Source organism: Aspergillus neoniger, assembly GCF_003184625.1.
Source record: "Aspergillus neoniger CBS 115656 unplaced genomic scaffold BO87scaffold_34, whole genome shotgun sequence".
Taxonomy (NCBI): Eukaryota; Fungi; Ascomycota; class Eurotiomycetes; order Eurotiales; family Aspergillaceae; genus Aspergillus; species Aspergillus neoniger.
The window spans coordinates 262,729-282,895 of NW_020291162.1; the positions used below are offsets into that span (position 1 = coordinate 262,729).

At 51.8% G+C, this 20,167-nt stretch overlaps 6 protein-coding genes across 6 annotated transcripts; 3 read left to right on the plus strand and 3 right to left on the minus strand.

Moving 5' to 3' along the window:
• Positions 1-651: 651 nt before the first annotated feature.
• BO87DRAFT_379635 (uncharacterized protein) lies at positions 652-2,938 on the plus strand. Its single transcript, XM_025624088.1, has 2 exons — positions 652-1,109; positions 1,316-2,938. Exons 1-2 carry the CDS (start codon positions 987-989, stop codon positions 2,723-2,725), a joined length of 1,533 nt encoding a protein of 510 aa, XP_025476211.1. The 5' UTR covers positions 652-986; the 3' UTR covers positions 2,726-2,938.
• A 155-nt stretch (positions 2,939-3,093) lies between these two features.
• Positions 3,094-4,143, plus strand: BO87DRAFT_379636 (YjgF-like protein). The gene is made up of 4 exons (XM_025624089.1): positions 3,094-3,284; positions 3,459-3,472; positions 3,574-3,747; positions 3,860-4,143. Exons 1-4 carry the CDS (start codon positions 3,110-3,112, stop codon positions 4,004-4,006), a joined length of 510 nt encoding a protein of 169 aa, XP_025476212.1. The 5' UTR covers positions 3,094-3,109; the 3' UTR covers positions 4,007-4,143.
• Positions 4,144-4,395: 252 nt separating this feature from the next.
• On the minus strand, positions 4,396-8,864 carry BO87DRAFT_149490 (C2 domain protein). The gene is made up of 5 exons (XM_025618168.1): positions 6,829-8,864; positions 6,588-6,773; positions 6,061-6,529; positions 5,424-6,008; positions 4,396-5,365 (listed from the first exon to the last, which is right to left on the minus strand). Exons 1-5 carry the CDS (start codon positions 8,760-8,762, stop codon positions 4,472-4,474), a joined length of 4,068 nt encoding a protein of 1,355 aa, XP_025476213.1. The 5' UTR covers positions 8,763-8,864; the 3' UTR covers positions 4,396-4,471.
• A 384-nt stretch (positions 8,865-9,248) lies between these two features.
• BO87DRAFT_366517 (uncharacterized protein) lies at positions 9,249-10,317 on the minus strand (the record flags this gene model as incomplete). The annotated part of the gene is made up of 3 exons (XM_025621841.1): positions 9,249-9,748; positions 9,811-10,122; positions 10,195-10,317. The coding sequence occupies 3 exons, from the start codon at positions 10,315-10,317 to the stop codon at positions 9,719-9,721; spliced, it is 465 nt and encodes a 154-aa protein (XP_025476214.1). The 3' UTR covers positions 9,249-9,718.
• A 424-nt stretch (positions 10,318-10,741) lies between these two features.
• Positions 10,742-16,574, plus strand: swr1 (putative SNF2 family helicase/ATPase (Swr1)). The gene has a single exon (XM_025624090.1). It carries the CDS (start codon positions 10,930-10,932, stop codon positions 16,078-16,080), a length of 5,151 nt encoding a protein of 1,716 aa, XP_025476215.1. The 5' UTR covers positions 10,742-10,929; the 3' UTR covers positions 16,081-16,574.
• Positions 16,575-16,793: 219 nt separating this feature from the next.
• On the minus strand, positions 16,794-20,165 carry BO87DRAFT_400209 (uncharacterized protein; the record flags this gene model as incomplete). The annotated part of the gene is made up of 13 exons (XM_025625504.1): positions 16,794-17,043; positions 17,151-17,228; positions 17,680-17,792; positions 17,893-18,012; positions 18,068-18,126; positions 18,211-18,491; positions 18,569-18,645; positions 18,827-18,869; positions 18,916-19,064; positions 19,437-19,585; positions 19,803-19,868; positions 19,901-19,924; positions 20,135-20,165. 13 exons carry the CDS (start codon positions 20,163-20,165, stop codon positions 16,794-16,796), a joined length of 1,440 nt encoding a protein of 479 aa, XP_025476216.1.
• Positions 20,166-20,167: the final 2 nt, after the last annotated feature.

Genomic DNA, 20,167 nt, shown 5'->3' on the forward strand with positions numbered 1-20,167 from the left:
TCCAACGAATTCAATTTCGATACCGCAATGCCTAAACGGCCCTCTTTCGCTACTACACATTCATCGAGACAGGGTTCCTAGCTCTTATAAATCTACGGGATCAAAAATGATGCACATAGTACTCCAGGGCCACAACAATGGGATATGAATGTCTCCATGGATGACGATATATATAATAGTAACCCAGTAAGTAGTATAGCGGCAACAGGCCAGTTCATCAACACGCCCTACCGCACCCTGGCTCAAGTATGATGGCCTGGCAATGATTTACCACCCGGTCCCTGGTGCAAACTGCAGACCCAGCGCACGTTAGCGATCCACTGAATAGGACTGCAAGCCAAAGTAGATGAAAGCCAACAAGACTACAATTGCCACACGACTCACGAGCATGTCACAACTGAAGCACCGGATAGCAGCGGCCAACTCTTAGTAGATTTCCCAGCCAATCGACAGTAACTTCATAATTGCCAAAGACTAATGCCATTGATACCGGAACAAACAGCGAGTTGCATCCGACAATGCCTGCAATCGGGCCAGCCCGCGAGCGAGACCCGCCAAATGCATGCCTGATGTCACACCACCAGCTCACTATCTCTTCCGTACTTGATCTGCCCAACCTTATGTTATTCGAAACTACTCGCAGCTAAACTACTACCCCTCGCCCCTCGATGTCCTCACAGACAAGTCATCCAAATCCATTGCAGCATCAACCGCCACAAAGGAGTACAGATAACGGAGGTATCTGGGTTGTTCCCAAAACAGCACACATCACGTGGTAAAGCACGGGCCAACTCGCTTAGCTTTCCGCCTATTTATTTCGGCTTGAGGCTATTTTGCTCCTCTGGCTCACTCGCCCTTTGATGTTCTCATTGCGCACTTCTGCTCAGTGCAGAAGTGCCCTGCCAGACCATCTGATGTACAGATATCTATCACACTGTAACACCTAACCTTGACTCATGATGTCTCCTGCACCCATCGCTGCAGGAATGCAGCAAGACCAGCGGCTGGAAACCCTGGCCAGAGCTTTCGAAGCTCTGTTGCTCACAACCCAACAACTCAGCTGCAGGGAGAAGAGCTTGCAGCAAAGGCTGAAATATGCCTCCGAGGAGGTAAATATCCCATCCATCCAGTTTTCATCCCCTCCCCACATACCTTGCTGTCTCAAAGGACGAGAAAAATCGATTAGCTCTAGATCAGGAGTCGCATCTGCGGCGGTGACCGATTAAGTCATGTATTATCTGATGAGACTTTACACACTTGCACTGTTTTATGCATATCTATATATATTTGAATGCATATGCTAACATGCTCTCAGTATTTGAAACTCGCAGGAAAGCTCCCCGGTGGAGTTGACGGTCATACGAAAGTCGTCGCGGATAAGATGCTCGGTCGTTATGCCGAATACGATCACAATCCCAAACCAAACATAAAACCTCCGGACGTAGTAAAGGCGCTGGCCGAGTCTGGAAACGTAGGAGATCTTGCCCTGACCGCTATAACGGAAGGGCTGACATGTTACCAATCTATCATACCACCTCATGAGTCCAGGCAGCTCTCGGAGTTCGACTCCTGTCTTGTGGCGACGAGAGCCGGAGTGCCTGCTCCCCTAGAAAAAGACTTCACTACCAAGGGCACGCAGGGAAGTTTGCGTTGTCCTTTTGCGAAGCATAACAATAAGACCTCTGAAAATGGGGTGTCCAATGGGACGCACAGTCCATTAAAGGACCAGAACGGGGATGCGTGTGGACATGCCGATCTAGACCCCATCAAGGCCGAGCAGAGTGATAGACGCTCGAGTCGGGCTCCTTCGACGCGGTCCTCGGCCACTCGCTGCCCGGTTTCTCGCTGTCCCATAAGGTATCTAGACCAACATAGTCCGGAGGAGATTGCCGACTATGTTGAGAGGCACAAGCATGAGATCCCTAGAAGCCATGCTATCTGTGTCCAACGGTACCAGCGGGACGGGCAGACCATGCGGCAGCTGGATGCAAAGTACGGTAGCCTTATCAATATGATCCAAGGCTTGTCTGCCAAACATAAAGCATTCCTACCAGAGCCGAGTCAAAATGGCACGGCACCCTCTAGCTCGTCTGCGGAAAGGGTGGAGAAATGGGCACAGGAAGTTGACATGAAGTCGGACATGCATCCTCCCATCAAAGAAGAGCAGGAGGAAGAGGCGGCGGCCGAACAAGAGGATGAAGAGCGAAAGGGCCATTTCGACCGTCCCTTGCGTGAAATCCGTGTCGGCGAATCCCCAAGCCGGCCCTGGGGGATCCCTGTTCCGGTGTCGCCTCTACCTCCAACCGCATCACCCCCTCAATCCCCTCCGCCTGCACCGGTTGCAACCTCAATTGATGCGGTAACCAGCAAGGTTCCCAATGCCGCGCCTGCAGGCCTGTCCTCTATGCCGCCGCCTGGTAACACAGCTCCGGCTCCTCCCGCTAACGCGCCCAAGAAGGGCGGGTGTCCCTTCGGACATGGTGCGCCCTCCGGTGACAAACCACCAGCCAAGATGGAAACCATTCCCACACCTGTTAAAGTGGATAAGGCAGACGAACCTGCCGAGAAGAAGAATGACGAACTACCTGGTGACCCCCCCAGTCCGTCGAGTAAACCAGCAGCCAACATTGTGTTCAACGGGCCTGTCTTCTTTGGGTTTTCCGCAGAGCAGACAGCTGCGTTCATGCAGCAGTTGAGCAACCTGGGGGCGAAGGGGCTAGCCTAGAAGTTGGCTGACTGGATGACATGATTTGATTGTTTCTGGCATACACATTTGCATTGATATCCCCACCTGTTGCTTGTATACTGTATCACGATGCTATGACTCCCGCCTGCTCATGATGAACCATACCCTCCATCTTTGGATTATGATTACCGCACCGCCATTCCGTTCAAATTCCCATGTCAATACTAGCCTGATAATAATATTCTATTGTACAGCCCCACATGAATACGTAGATAGATAAATAGATATACGTAGATGAATCCGAGAGTTCACCGGCCATAGCTCCACCGATGTCGGGCGGGGCGGGCCTGGATTGGTGACTTTTCCGCGGAAACATCTGGGAACCTTCAATTAGCATCTCTCCATTTCCCATCTCTTCCCCTCATGTTCTCCGCTACCTCTCGAGTCCTTTTCTCCCGTCTCAGTACTTCCTCTCGTCTCATCTCCTCCCCTCTTCACTCTTCCCTCCCCATCTCTCGTCTCCCATCTCGCATCCCATACCAATTCGTCACCATGTCCACCGGTCTTGACATCGTCCACACTGCTGGCGCCGCCCAGCGTAAGTGCTTCCCCCTCTCCCCACTACATGCCATTGCGTCAGACGCAGTGGCATTCACTTCCCCTTCCATACCTCTGGTGTTCTCATTCCAAAGAGAACACTCCTTAAGAAATAACCCCCCACCATAACCATCCCCAAGAGAACCCAAGCTAACAGCAATTGACCCAACTATAGCCGTCGGCCCCTACGTAAGAGAAATCCAAACCCCGCCATCTTTCCCCTCCCCCCACCAACCACCAATACCACCACAACAGCAATAACAATAACCAAACACTAACCTTGATAAAAGTCCCAAGCCATCAAAGTCAACGGCCAGATCTTCCTCTCCGGTCAAATCCCCCTCACCAAGGACGGCGTCCTGATTGATGGTTCCGTCACCGAGAAGACCCGTCTCTGCTGCGAGAACATCAAGGCCGTTGTCGAGGAGGCTGGCTCTAGCGTGGAGAAGATCTTCAAGGTTACGGTGCGTATTATGTACCCTTCCTTCACCTTCCCCCGTTTCTAAAGAAAGGAACGAAGAGGGGGATGGATGGATATAGGGCTGGGCTAATGTTTTGGGTTGTATCGGAATATAGGTCCTCCTCGCTGATATGGCCGACTTCGATGAGATGAACCAGGAATACGCCAAGTTCTTTGCTCACAAGCCGGCTCGCTCTTGCTTTGCTGTTAAGCAGCTGCCTAAGAATGTGCCTGTTGAGATTGAGTGCATTGCTCTTGCTTAGAGCGGGTTCTTGTTTATATAGCTGAGTGAGTGTATATGAATGGAATTGAATTCAACTATTATTCTGCAAAGAATGTATGGGTGGCTGAATGGATGGCTACTTACTTCGGATGTCTTGCCGGACCCGGGATCATCTCCCCGCTTACCGTGGACAAATTGTTGATAAGATCTCTTCCTATTCCAATCCTGGTCTACGATGTCATGAATCGGTCATGGCTGCTGAATTAAACGATTATGCTATTGTAATACCACGCAACTTCCCAATCAACGATCAACCCGTAGGCTCAACGCTCCCTAAAGTGCAAACAAACTAGATTTGGGAATCATCACGTCCATATCAAAGAGTCAAAGAAAAGAGAAGCAAGAGAAAACAAGGCCAAACAATGCCGCGTCATGCTGAATCGCAAGGTGAAAAAAGTCAACAAGTACATAGAAGAACGCCGCGAATGTTGGTCTCGTACTACCTTCATCGCCGCCCCAGCGTTCCCGTCATCCTTCCCCCAGCCCCTGCCATTAGACTCTGCTTCACAATGGCATCTGCAGCTGCGGCTGCCGCCAGTCGCTCCTTTTGCCGGCTGCGATCACGCAGATAGCCCGCAGCTTCGGGGCGCATCCGCAAGATTCGCAGGATCATATCGTCATTCGGCTCGGCTTGCGCCTCGCGCCATTTCTCCTCCTTCATCTTCTTCATTGTGCCGAGGTTGCGCGAGAGCATGATACTCTTGGCACGACGTGCGCTGGGGACACCCAACATGCTGCTAGATCCTGCGGCACCCAGATGTGGTGGCGCCGAGGCCCGGTTCTTGTTGGCCTGCTGACGAGAGATCGTCGCAGAGGCCATCCGCTCAGAGGTGCGGATCAGTTGTTCAGTAGGCTCGAAATAGAAGAAGTTCAAGGTCTGGATCTCGTGGTATTTGGGTGATTTCAAGATATCGATGGAAACGCCGTTGGCTTCACCCGTTTCTTCATCAATGGCGTGGAAGAAGTTCAGCAGAAGGACGAGCCAGCGTGAGACTACATCCACCTCTTGCATCGTGAGGGGCTTCTGGTGAGAGGGCTTGTCGGACAATGGAGGAACAAGCAAGCTTTCGATCGTAGCCAGCACTTCCTTCCATAGACGTGCCATGACCATCTTCATGGCTTCCGAGGTGAGGGTCTTGTTCATAATGGCAAAGTTGTCATTGAAGTAGTCAAAGAGGGGAGTCAGAGCATTCTCCACGTCTGCGTTCGACGGGGTGGCGGTGGTGGATTGCGCTCGATTGCGGTTCAAGAAGTTGGATACGCTTGAAATACTGAGTCCGCGCGACAGCAATGATTTCAGCGTCCGACGCGATAGACAGTGACTAATGTATGCGGAAAGCTGCAAAGTCGATGTTAGCAACAGCTTGAGAGGTACTCCGGCGGCTCTGCTATCTTACCTTTTCTGTGATCTTGCGAGTCATGTCCCTCTCCGTCCGCTTCAACGTCCGGAACGCTTTGCCAAAATAGAACTGGATATCGTCGCGTTCTCCCTCCATGCTCACGCGAAGTAGCAGTCGGCCTTGCGTATCCAAGTCAAGCCAATACTCCCTTGGCAGGAAGTCGCTGAAGTGGACCGGATCGAGCTTGATAGAAGTCCGACCCACATAGTCATGGTCTCCGACTGCATCCCAATCCCAAATGGTGGCGATAATGTTGACTGGGCCTTGCGTAGTGATATCAACAGCATCGTCCCATCGTGGATTGAGATTGTTATAGATGATGCGGGTCTTGGCTATACGTTTCTGATACTCGTCGGCCAGCACGACGTAGGGATCACTTCCTCCGTTCATGTCGCACGCCTTCAAATCTTCTGCTTCGACCACCTTGACGGTGAAAACATATGTCGTAGACTTGCGAATCTTCTGAAGTTGAGGCTGAGCATGTCTTGCGATAACCTCTGCACAGCCATCCACGTTGACCTCATTTTCCAGCTTGTCGAGCTGCGACAGGGCATATTCGACGTTATTCAGCTTGACCAGAGACTGAGATTCCTCATTAGCCAGGTAGACAACATGCCTCAATGAACGAACGTACCTCGGGAAAGAACTGAAAGGGTTCGATCTTTTCTTTGCTCGTCCATGCTTCCTTGGCCAACTGCATTATCCTCTCTTGAGCGGTTTGATTCATAGCCGCCTCCTGATCGGGAGAAAGCCGATCCATCTCTTTAGCGAACATCTGCTCCAAGGATTCACAATATCTTGCCACCCCGCTCCCAATAGACCTGGACAGGGCCGTCATAAACTTGGCGTACTGGAAATCATCGTCCCATTCAAGGGAGATCATCTGCTCTACGACCTGGTTAAAGGAGCGGAAAATGTCAATCACAGACACACTGTGTCGATTCTCCTCCGGAACCACTTCCATCGTTCCGTCGTCTCGAACGGCAAAAGCGTCTTGTCTGACTGCCTGTTCAACCCAGTCTGCAACCTTCTTATCGGTCAAGCGAATCCACCGCCAGACGAACTCCTCCATTAGGCCTTCAATGTGGAACGGAAAGGGGACACTGCATGCGCAGTTAGCATCGATGCGCCGCAGAATGGTCATTGGTAGAGTGAACTTACTCAGGAAGGGCCTCCGTGAAAAGACGACGCACGTCCGCTAATTGCTTATACAAATCGAATCCATCTTCAATGTTGGTTTCCTCACCTCTCACTTTCTCCATCTCAATAATTCTGACCACCATCTCGTGGGCATCCTCGGAGAATATCGGGAGGACGTTCGAAAGCAGTATCAGATACGGGTTGACCCTAGAATTCAGTGAGCAAGCGGAATTTAATGTGCCTGGTTTGGAGGTGTGCTTACCCCATGATCTCTGGATTCTTCCGGTAACGCTTTTTGATCTTCTGCGCAAGTTTGGTGATGGCATCGCAGAGCTGGATAATATGGTCGAGCTCCCAGGATTCCGGCTGGACTGGGATCAGCTGCCCCAGAAGCTCTTGATACTTCTCGGTTGCTTTCTGTGCGAGCCCATCCTGCACGTATGAGCGGAAACGCTCGATGTCCTCCAAATCTTCGGTGTAGTTGGGATCCATTTCAATATGGTTCTCCAGTACGTACATCACCGGACCGATGGGCCGAGGTTTTCCTTCATAGCAATCCATCATCACATCATACAATTCACGCAGAAGAGCTTCGTGAAGAGAGGAAAGTATCTGCTGCATCAGAAGAAGGTCATGGATTGTCCACCTGCGCCTCTCATAAAGAACAGAAGCGATAAAGCTACTGCGCCTCCTGCCCTCCGCAGAAGGGGATTCTTTCACGAAAGTGAAAGCCGAATCGAGTGTATTGAGATCAATTTCGTTATCCACAAATTTGGACCGGACAACATCCAGAAACAAAACTATCCTGGAGAAATTCGGAATCCGCCACCGAACACAGACCTCGTTGAGGAATTCCGACGACTGTTTGGAAAATAGCTTCATTGAAGGGACCTCGGATGTTGCCTGTGTTGCCTCAATATCGCGGTCTTTCAGGTCATGGCTCAGGGTCTGAGCTAATATAAACTTGTACATAGATCGGGGATCCTGAGGTATGTATGTATACGTATCGGACTCATCCGAAGGCTCGCCGTCATCACCTAAAGATAAAGAGCTGAGATCCAGCGACTGATCTATGACATACGACGATGGCCTATCGGAGTTCGTCCTTGACAGTTCCCCCGCCGGATCCTGGTCACTACCATTTGGGTTAAATTGTGGAAGCGCACCCCCCGGGGTGCTTTTGGCGAGTTCCGGGTTCGACTGCACAATGGCAAGCATCATCTGAGACAGATCAGGACCTTCATTCTTCTTCCAGAGTTCATACGCATCCTCATTCTCGAAGTCTTCCTGAGATAATGTTTTCCGAGTCTTGAGGTTTAGGTGAGCCTGGTAGGCTTTCAGGTCTTGAAGGGCCGCCTTCCCGGTCCAGATCCCTTTATTCTTATCTATGTCTGCCTGAACCTGGCTCAAGTTCACGTCAAAAATCCTTGACACATGCTGCACAAGTGGCATGTCCTTGACATCGTGACTTATGGGAGCAACAACTTCCACAGTAGTAGAGCCGTTGGTCTGCACGAGATCTTGATCCTGGGAGAGTAGTTTGTTTTCCAAGACCGACAACCGATTTGCCAGTTCAGGTCGCTCCTTAGCCCAGTCGTGATCCTTCAGGATAAGCGCAAACAAGCGAACGAAAAGCGCCACGTGTCTGTCTACCATAAGCTTCCAGTGGTCATCTTCGGGATCCTTTCCTTTGCTCAGTTCCTTGGTGGCATTGGAGTAGAAGATGAGGACGAGGTCTTCCGCCCGCCGGTCCTTCTCCATGCGCTTTTTGAACGATTGGTCCTTCAAAGTATTGAGAAATGCAGCGAATGTCCTCACGACCAGCGTATCTTGATATTCCTTCCGCTTCTCTTTCCCGATCAGGACACCTGTCAGCCTCTTCTCCAGCTCCGCGATGAACCCATGGGGGATGCGAGTGCTTTTTGAGTCCCGCACCAGGGAGAAATCGCTCATCAGATCATGAAACGAGGTGGAGGCCCTCTTGGGTTTCTGAGGGACCGGTACATTTTGTACACGACGCGAGCGAGGCTGCAGGAGATGGGCGAGGTAGGCTACCCGGAGAGCATAGTTGTAGGCAGTCGAGGAGTTGACGGGGCGCCTACGAGACCCTGAGAGACTGCGCGAATGGCGGGATTCATTCTGAATGCTGTTAATCCGTCGGTTAACGCCTCGGGAATGAGTAGATGCCGTCGACATTAGCGGGGAGTTAGCAACTCAGAGTTCTATCCAAGTCTTGCTGTGTTTTGAGTTTCGGGGGTGATATTGCGAGGGGAGTTAGGTGCGGCGGGCGGGACCATGGATGGATAAGAAGGGAGTCGCTCGCGATCAAACCACCAGCATCAGCTGGGGGAGAATAAAGGGAAATACCACGCAGGAGAGTCTTGTCAAGTGATCTCAATCCCTAGAACCGAGGAAGCGAGTCCAGACTGCGTTGTGGAAGGGTCTGGAGAATGTTGGCGGCTAGAGAGACCAGGTTAGAAAGGGGTGGGTGTGGATGTTGTTGGTGGTGGTTGGCCTGGCTCTGCGGCATCTGAAACAGAAAAAAGCTCCCGAGTCGACTGACGTAGTAGGCGTGGGTTTTGAGTCGCACCATCGCCAACCGCCGAACCCCTGTTCCAGAGAATGGAAATATTTGACCCATCTGAGACATGCACCCAGGGAGTTATTCAGACATTTCTACCTCTTGCATTCCATACCCGTAGGCATGCTATGACTACTTTCGCGATCCTGACCGCTTAATCTACACCCCACCGGCCAACTGGATAATCGGACGTCCGCTACAGAGAGATCGTGCTGCAGCATGGTGTAGCAGTGCCATCACTTAATGTAAATTCAGTCTCATGCCCTTCTTTTCGCTCACTGTATTCTCACTTGTTCTCGCTCCCAATTGCCCATCTGAGCCCTTGCACCCATGTCGTAGCGGTTCTTGCAGGTATATTGCACTCGGACTCGACATTCTACTTCTTTCATAGGTGGAAATGCGGCGCAAAAGATTGCCAATAGGATCGTAACCCGGAGAATAATTCCGCGAATCTGATCGCTGGGGATAGCCCTTCCCACAAGCACCAATTCGAATAACCCATATCCATGGACGCCGATAGGAAAAGAACTCGTATTGTATTTATTTACACACCGTGCAGAGAAAAGCGCAATCACCAGCTAGCCTCGTCGGACTTGCGGGCCTATATCTCATTCGTTAGCACAGAGCCGAGCTGAAGGTCCATAGGATATATCATTGACGCACCGGAGCAGCACCCGGACCACCGAGCTCCTTCTCCAAGCCATCGGGATAGGTCTTGGGAACACTGGGCTTGTCGGGGTAGAACATGCTGACGACACCGCACAGTCCGAGGAAGGTTACGACGAAGGCTCCGACCTGGAGGAGACCTTTGCGAGCCGTGACGTGGGTATATTGTTCGGGACTGAAGACACCGAGAATTTCGTTCTCCTCGTGAACGGGCTCGCCAAAGTTCCGTCTCTCCTGCTTGTCCCACCAATCGCCGTAGGGGTCTCTGAAGGCGCGCTTAACACGGGGAGGGTTCTGGTAGTTGTTGTTCTGTAGGCCGAAACCGAGCGGTGTCAATCAACCGAGGCAGTAAGCAATTGGAGTTCCTAGTGCACATCCTACCTGCAAAGGGTCGTCCACCTCCGCAGCTTTGAGACTCCGGACCTGTGAGAATGAGGCGCGAGGCGCGGTGTAGCGGGCGGCCACCTGAGGCAGGCGGCGGGCCAAGATTCGTTGGGACAGCATCTGGCAATCGCGGTTAGCAATAGGGTCAATGCAGCGAAGAAGCAGAGACTAGAGGAATAGGGAGGGCTCGGGAATACTGACTGTTTCCTGCTGTAGAGAATTGGGGGGGAATTGAGGGGAGGTGAAGTCAAGGGATGTGACCGGAAGGCTCAGACGGCCATGGGATGAAGTGCAAACGACTCGATGACGGGATTTGGGAGATTGTGATTGGCTGGAGAGGCTTATTCTGCCTGAGGCGACAAGGTAGCAATGGACGGTACGGTAAACCTTCAGTAACAAAAATATTCAGTAATACCCAATGAAATTCCCGTCCAGCTCGGTATTGGGTCCTGAGGTTCATGGCAGCAACTGCTTACATACACGGCTTCCCCCCCCGTACTTGCAGCGTCACTGTATGAATGAAAAAACCACCTCTCCACGCAATCTTGCCATCCCCGTGGTTTTTCGTCCACCCGTCACGCCCTCGTGCCGATAACTATGCCAAATTTCTGGTGGCATACTGACTCACTTACCGCTACCCGTTGATGCCATTTTCGCCTCATTTGACCGCCGCGTCGTTGGGAAAACTGGGGTCAGCTGTGCACAGGGCCCCTGTCTCCGTGGTTACAAGACATGCAAAACGGCAGCCCGAACGGAATCTCCCATCAAGATGAACGCGTGACCCCCAACCTCGAGGCCCCTCCGACCGACCTGCCTGCGTCTGAGCCTCCGACCGAGTCGCTGAGCCGGGATTCGACCTCTGCCGACCTTAAAGAAGAAGACGGTATCACCACCGCAGTCGACCAGCTCGAAGAACCTCCTTCCAAAAAGCGAAAGCTCGCCGGTCCTTCCTCCGCTCGTCGCTCAACCTCCCGTCCAGCATCCCCCCCGTGGAAAAAGGCCGGCGTCGATGGTCCGACATCATTCATCCAAGATGGGAGGCGTAAGTCCTCTCGCGTTAACGCGATCCCGCTCCAGTTGCAAAGTCCATCCGAGAAGAGGAGCACGCGCGGCGCTCAGAATAAGGCCATAGGTCGGAATGTCTCCGGTGCTACGAAGGGGGTCGCGTCGTCTCCGTTGTCGATGTCCCCGCCTCAGCCGGAGCCAAATGGGAGGTTGGCTGGTGGCAGCGCCGCAGTCAATGGTTCCCCAAGGAACGCGACCACAAGAGGGTCGGCCAGCAGGCGCCACCAGATCTCTCAGTCACCAGCTCCCAAGCAACCTCACACGCGAACACGATCTTACAGCTCCGGCACGGCGCGTCGAGCGTCGAATATTGGCACCGCTAGCTCCACTCGCTCGCATCGCTCGTCTATGAACAACGTTTCGACGACCATGGCGGAAACCGGTGATGCCGACTATGACAATGCAGATGATGATGATGAATATGGCCAGCGGGCTCCACGGCTACGGATCAAGGTTAAAAGACCACCCATCGGTATTCAGCATCCAGGCCACGTTCTAGCTCCGCGGAAGTATGGGTCGTTCAAGGAATGGTTAGAGAGTGATGACGGGCGAATAAGGGATCCATCCGTGCTCTCACCAGCTGACGCACTCGAGGAGGCTCTGAAGAGGCGCCGAATAGCTGTGGCAGCTGAACCGGGCGGACTATTGAGTCCAGATGTTTGTTCTGCATACCTGCCCGAGCAACAAGAGGAACCGCCCCAGCAATACTCCCACCAAGACCACTTGGTCGCGCACGCTCTGTACTTTAAGAAGCTTCTCGACCAGGAACACAGGCGTCATCGAAATACTGCCAAGCTATTCGCTCAGTGGTGCGCGGACGCGTGGAGGAAGCGCAATAAGGATCCTGAGGACATTCTCCGGGAACAGCAGGAGGAGATGCGTGGGAAGCGCAAACAGCTGGCTAAGGATCTTCAGAAGATGTTCGACCTTGCGCGAGCGGAGGTGGACCAGATGCGCCTGGCACGCTGGGAGGAGGAGCGGAAGGCCGAAGATCAGCAAGCTCTGGATCGTGCTATCAAGCAATCCACAATGCTTTTCGAGAAAAGACGCATGGAGATTCTCGGCGAAGGTGGCAGTGACGCACCCGATACCAGTGATGCCGAGCAGGAGGACTCGGATGAGTTATCGGACGGTTCGGAAGATGAAGACAATATGTCGTCGACCGATTCAGAAAGTGAAGATGAGAATAATGTAGATGATGATGAAGGCTTGACGGCAGAGGAACTGCGGTTGAAATACGCTAATTTACCCAACACCAACAATGATTCTGACCACGAGTCCGTGGTCTCTGATGCTACAGCATTTTCCGACGAGAGTGACACCTCAGACGTTGATCGTTCTGTGGACCGTGCTACTGCGTCCCTCGACCCATCGGCAGAGGGGCAACCCGAGCTTGAAGATGTGGATCCCGTGCTCCTGGACGACAGTGAAGATGAGTCCACTGATATGGATGATGATATGGGCGACACCGATGAGGATGAATCTGATGAAGTCGACTCCGACGCGGAGAGTGATGGTCCCGGGCTTTTAGGTTTCTTCTCTTCCAAAGACATATCAACGAATTATGGCGGTTCACAGAGCGATGCTGATGGTGGGGATGATACCATTATCAACGACTTGGATACCAAATTAGCGTCGGCTGGAGAGGATGGGGAGGAGGAGGAAGAGGAACCGGAAGAGGAACCGGAAGATTCTGATGAAGTCTCCCTTGTGCCTAACGGTCCGGCGCTAGAAAAGTCGATGCTCCAAGATGAAGAGGAAGCTGCTTCCGCGCCCGAGCCTGATCCAGCTCCGGCGTCCCCTTCTGCCTGCGACTCCGCTGTTCATCTAACTGCCGATGCTGAGCCCAAGTCTGCTGTTGATTCTGCGTCAGAACTTACTCCCGCACCTACCCCCGCCGCGGACAAGACACCTGATGTTGAAATGGCAGATGTCAGTTATAACGAGGCCACAGTTCTGCCCGACGCATCTGATGCGGTGGTTCAGAATAACCCGCCTGAAGAGCATGAACACGCCCACCACGAAGCCTACCAAAGCGGCGAGCCCTCAAGTGAAGCATCACCAGGCACGCTTGTCACCAAACCATCGGAGCCCGAATCCATCTCCTCGTACGAAACACCGGAGAAACACGCACCGCCCAGCGAATCCCCTGCTCCTGGGTTGAAGACGCCGGTGCCGCATCTTCTCCGAGGCACTCTGCGGGAGTACCAACATTTCGGCCTGGATTGGCTTGCTGGCCTGTATACAAACCACATCAATGGCATCCTGGCAGATGAAATGGGTCTTGGTAAAACAATACAAACGATAGCGCTGTTGGCGCACTTAGCCGTGGAGCACGAGGTTTGGGGGCCGCACTTAGTCGTCGTGCCTACTAGTGTGATTCTCAATTGGGAGATGGAGTTTAAGAAGTGGTGCCCCGGATTCAAAATCATGACCTATTACGGAAACCAGGAGGAGCGTCGACAGAAGCGAAAGGGCTGGATGGATGACACTAGCTGGAATGTGTTGATCACCTCTTACCAACTAGTCCTCCAGGATCAGCAAGTGCTGAAAAGAAGAAGCTGGCACTATATGATTCTTGACGAAGCACACAACATCAAGAACTTCCGCTCGCAAAGGTGGCAGGCACTGCTCACTTTCAGAACACGAGCCCGACTCCTGCTAACCGGAACACCGCTTCAAAACAATTTGACTGAACTATGGTCGTTGCTATTCTTCTTGATGCCCTCCGATGGCGATGAAGAAGGAATTGAAGGTTTCGCTGATCTCAGGAACTTTTCGGAATGGTTCCGACGCCCTGTGGAACAGATCTTGGAGCATGGCAGAGAGACAATGGATGATGAAGCGAAGCGAGTGGTCACCAAGCTTCACACTGTACTCCGACCTTATATTTTGCGTCGTCTCAAAGCAGATGTGGAGAAGCAGATGCCGGCGAAGTACGAGCATGTCGTTTATTGCAGACTCTCGAAGCGTCAACGATTCCTTTATGATGGCTTTATGTCTCGCGCACAGACCAAGGAAACGCTTGCGTCAGGGAATTACCTATCCATCATCAACTGTTTGATGCAACTACGGAAGGTCTGCAATCATCCCGATCTCTTCGAAACTCGGCCCATATCTACGTCTTTCGCCATGTCTCGCTCTGTGGTCACGGAATACGAGATCAAAGATCTTCTCGTCCGCCGGCGACTATTGTATGAGCATCCACTCACCAAGCTCGACCTTGATTTCCTCAACCTAGTGCCCATATCCCGAGAAGATATTTCTCGACGGTTGGCCGATGACAGTATCCGTCTTATGGCTTATGGTCCCTTCAACACGCTCAGGGAACGCCAGTATCACCGTACCAACTGGCAGATGAGCTTCGATGGTAGCACGGTGCAGTCTACGCTAGACGCTCTGGAGAATGAGTCCAGGAAACGGAGGATGGCAGAGCTGGAGAGATGCCTCTACTTTGAGTCTAAACGCCATGGTCGTCGCCCGGTGTACGGATCAAGTCTTATCGAATTTCTCACGGCCGACAGTAAGCAGCGGCCTACCGCCAACGGGCCGCTGCGGAAACGCTCCTTAGCTGACTGGTTGTCGAGCCAGTCGTCCGTCCTGGCATCGATGATCTTGTCCATTGAAGAACGGTCCCAGGCAATGGACGGATATGTTCAGAGATTCGCTTGCGTCACCCCTGCTGCTGTGGCGACTGGTATCACCGAGGCCGCACTGACTCCCATAGAGACGAGGTATCTCACGAAGAAGGAACGGTTCCCGCCATACGACCCTTTTCACGAAGCACAGATGCGTCTTTCGATCGCATTCCCCGACAAGAGACTTTTGCAGTACGACTGCGGCAAGTTGCAAAGACTCGATAAATTGCTTCGGGACCTCAAAGCGGGTGGCCACCGGGCTTTGATCTTCACCCAGATGACCAAGATGCTCGACATCTTGGAACAGTTCCTTAACATTCACGGACACCGATACCTCCGACTAGACGGTACTACCAAGGTTGAGCAGCGTCAGATCCTTACCGATCGGTTTAACAATGACAACCGTATCCTCGCATTCATTCTGTCCAGTCGTTCTGGTGGTCTAGGTATCAACCTCACAGGTGCTGACACCGTCATATTCTACGATCTGGACTGGAACCCTGCGATGGACAAGCAGTGCCAAGATCGTTGCCACCGTATCGGGCAAACACGCGACGTTCACATCTATCGATTCGTTTCTGAATATACCATCGAGTCGAACATCCTCCGTAAAGCTAACCAGAAGCGCATGCTTGACGACGTCGTTATCCAAGAGGGAGAATTTACAACGGACTACTTCACTAAACTAGACGTCCGCGATATGATCGACACGGAAGACGTCCTCGAAGGCCACGACGAAGCCAGCGCAGCCATGGATCGGGTCCTCGAGAATCGTGTCGCAGCCAGTGCACGTGTCTTCGAACAAGCCGAAGACAAAGAAGACATTGATGCCGCCAAGAATGCCCAAAAGGAATTGGAGCACGCTGACGACGGCGACTTCGACGACCGCACACCTGGCCAAACCCAGGCCGGCACACCACTGGCGACGGGGCCCACGACGGGGCCCGATGAATCAACAACAGCGGGCACTACTCCCGGTCCGCAATTGCTCACCTCCCCGCAGGTGCATGCGGTTGACGAACCTGTTGACGTCGAGATCCAACCTGGCCATATCGATAATTACCTATTACGGTTCATGGAGTGGAATATGAAGGACGAACCACTTGTCTTACCGGCAGATAAGAGCAAGAAGAAGTCCAAGAAAGGCAAGGAGCATCGGCTCCGTAGAAGGCGTCGTTGATATGATTAAATGGAACAAGACAGAATCCATGCGGCACGCGATTGGAATGGATTGAATCGGTGGAATGAATGTATTGAGAGGCTAACGAATAGACGATCGATCAGGACTGGTCGACGTCTCTATGTAATTGTATTCGCATGATGATATTTTCCTCTGCTTAAAATCTCTCTTCTTTATATATTTCCTTGCCCTTGGGTTTAATTCTCTTCTATCTGTCCAGTGCACGCATTGGGATTACTACCTTATTTACTTTTCCTTTTCTCCCTTCTATTTTCTTTTTCCTCTTACGTCTCGATAGTACAAGGTGATGGAAAGATTCATTCCATTGATGATTAGCGGGCGTCTTGCTTTGAGAGAGTATGTCTGGAGACGATAAAATCACCGTTCTACCTATCCTATTTCCCAGAAAGACCCAAGATGAATACTTTGTACATGCTAATACTATTCTTCTCTCCTTACCCCCATCCCTTCTCCTACCTATTAAAAGACACTCCTGACACTCCAGATGTACTTGATTATGATTGGTAAACCACTTTACGATGGCAATGGTACTCTCGGCTCCGATATCGCACCCGTATGCTGCAACGAGATTATGACATAAATAGATGGGATAAGAATAGTATAAGTGAGGAATGCCCTAGGGTGACTTTGTAGCCTCCGCTGATTAGTTGAGTAGAGAGAAGGCGAAAAAAAAAAAAAAAATTGACTCATGTTCATTCGTCCTCGTCCAGTTCTGAGATCCCGTGCGTCACAGTCATGACCATGTTGGAGCTTGTCCCAAACACGTTAATCTGCATAAGGAGCCACTTTCGACTGGTCCAGTCTTCTGGGCTACAGCCACGAGTGTTTCCAATGCCAGGGTCTATTGCCCAACTTGTTGACATTTCCGAATGACGAGAATGACGGGCGTCGAGTGGGTAGCTGAGAGGGTTTATGATGAAACACGGACATCTGTGACGACCCCTGCATGTTTTTCGCTCTCTCTCTCTCTCTCTCTGCCTGCCACATGGTTTTTGGATAGGGCAGGGCTAGTCTCATACAGGAAGGCGATGCTAGCAGGTGTCTCTCACCATGTGGTTTGGGGGGAGGCCAGACTCTTGACACTTGTCTCCGCTGGCTGTGTCACATCACTCCCGTCTTGCATATGGCTGGACCACCAACAATCAGTCCCACGAGTGAGGATGTGCATGTTTGGGAATTCCGCGGATGGCAGCAGTGTTGGTATGAGTGAGGGTGGAGTGATGGTTTCAGACATGTATATTAATTTGCCGATAGGAGGGTGGAACAAACTCTGAGAGGAAAGTCGTCGGCACCACCTCGATCCAAATTCCTTTGAGGGCTTGTGGAATAATACAAGCAGTGAGGAGGAGTAGAAGGAAGGCGAGAGGTCAGCCTAAGGTAGTTAGAGTTTAGATCCACATGTATGTACCCAGTACCTGAAGTCTATTTCTGAAACCTATGCAACTCTGGGCCAATGTGAACGGCTGCTATGTCTGATTAGGCAAGAGAAAAAGTGGTCCCGCGTGCATTACTATCTTAGCATGCAGACTATAAGATGGAAACTGGCTCCATATGATTCGTGCTGGTCAATAGACTAACCCTCTGTGGTCAGGACTGCGAACTGGTGTGCAGAGGAGAGAATCAGCGGAGATAATGCTTGTCTCGGCCAAGTCGCCTCGTGCGTACTTGCCCTGAGTTCCGAAATGAATTGCCTATACCCCCAGACCTTCGGATACTTCCCCATCTTAGAAAGTTCAGATAGAGCGATGTGCGTACCATGGAACGCCGTTGATTCCGGGACTTAGGGGCTACCGCAATGCCGAGTGACTGAATAATCTGTGAAGAAATACACGCGCATCCACGTGAACTCAATCGGCAGCAAGCCTCCGATGACGCAGCGTGGTTTTTTGATCGGTTGACCAACGAGAAGGCCTTGATCGACCCAAGATTAACCCGAACCGAGGATTGAAAGCAATTGGAGTCGTACCAGATGCACGCCCGGTACAACGGCTGTCTCCAACATCCGCCACGAGCTCGGAGTGAACCCTGGGAGGACAAGGCACGCAGACACATACGGCCAACGATTCGTTCACCCCTTCACCTGACCAGCTCCTGATGGAAAATCCCCACTGATCAGCAACCTGGAGATGGGGGAAGCCGTCGAAGGGAATGAATGGCTGGCTGATCCGCTACCAGACCGGACTTCAGAAGCCCTTGGGTGAGCGATGTGGCCGATGTAAGGCTGCCCACGACTTTGAGTTTCCTCGTGGGCATGAACAAACCACGATAATGTCAGTTGAGCTATGAAGCCCCAGCGTACTTCCGAAAACGGGAAAACGCCCGTTTGGCGATTTTCGGACGAAAGTCTAAATTCTCCCCACGACGGAGATGTATACTGATTCGGAGAGTTGCTGAGTTTAAGCTGCTGCCTCTGCGAATCTCCCCCTCATCTCGGTACAGTTGCTGGACCTGGCGGCCTCAAGAGAACGGTTCAGGAAAAGATTGCTCCATGGTTATCCGGAGGGATACTAGCTCCGCGGAAAATGATCCTCGAGCTGCATTAGTCTGTGTGGGTGTGGGGAGAACCGTTGGGGCTGAAGGGAAATGGCGAGTGGTGATTGCTCGCTGACGGTGATTTGAAATTCCTAGAGTCGAGCTTAACCAATCGAACTACTTTAGTATTAGGATCGTTAGCAGTAGCTTTGGAGGAGATAGTCCGGCTCACTCCTAAACTGAATCAAGACACTAGATAGCACGATGGACCAGGACTAACTAGGGAAGTGAACGGACTATTCCCTGTTATTAATGCTATGATCTGCAAGGCGGGTCTTCGACTGGGGACGAGGAAATGAAAGTCCAGTAGCACCCATCGGAAGCCCAGACCGAGTCGAAGTTGAGATGAGCCGGAGTAGTAGGAGTGACAGCACAGGACGCAGAGTGCATCTACGCTGCGACCGCAAGGCGAGAAGAGACCATGTGACTCCCTAGCGGGCGATCGTGTTGCCAGTTCATTTCCACGTACCATCCACCTACATCATGATCTTCGCCAGCTTCAAACGTCTGGATTCCCCATCGGGGGGTTCTGGCCGCGATGGGCTGAGAGAAGGATTGGATTACCCGGAGTTTCTTCGGCGCCTATCAGCTTCCGATATTCAATCAGCTTCCGATGAACGCAGCTTGCTGATTTGCTCACCCCGGGCTTTTCTCCAGTGAGGGAGGGTCGTCATTCCGAGGAACACCTGTTATCTATCGAAATTAGGGATAGTTGAGGTGGTTAAGACTTAAAGAGAGTAATATGGATGTAACAACAATGACTACACCTTGCATGAGATCATCGTCGATTGTTTGATAACAACCTTTAGGCTCAGGATCAGTCCACGTGCGGATCCGACCGTAGGACACTGGGGACCATTGAGATAGCCTTGGGATCTTCGCCCTGGCGATGGTGAAACGACCATTCCCCCAAAAGGGTATGCTGGCAGCTGGTCAGGAGTGAAAAGTGACTCTGGCCGTTTGAGACAGGCCAACAGACCAACAGGCTCGGAGGAGTCCAACGAAAGTAGTATAGCCACCGAAAACCCAAAGAAATCCCCTTAAGGCCCTCGAAGAAGGTTTCGGAAACCTTGGATTTCGGACCTCAACATAAGTGCATGTCCGCCAGTCAGAACAGCGTGATTATTGTGTGCACGGTCGCCATTTGTTGGTGGGGAGAGGTAGATGACCTGCTCGAATCATGCTGGAGAAAAGCCGGGGGACTTCTGGGAGGGACATGAGTTGGAAAGCAACCGCTGTCCTCATACTTGGAGATAGAGAGTGAAACTGCAGGGTTTGCTTTCCTTGATCCCTGGGAATTTAGAAAGGTAGGTGGAATTGGTTTCCTATGCTTTAGCGTCCATATTAAGATTTTAATTAAGACAGGGATTCGAGATAAAAATATGAACCAAGCAATCTAACCATAACAGACGGAGTTCCCAGCCTGCTTCACACCCCAAGCCTCCCCCGTATTCAGTGATTCACATACAAGTCCACTGCAATTAATCTATTGTAGACTTACCTGTACTATCTATAGCCTCTATCTGTCGCATAG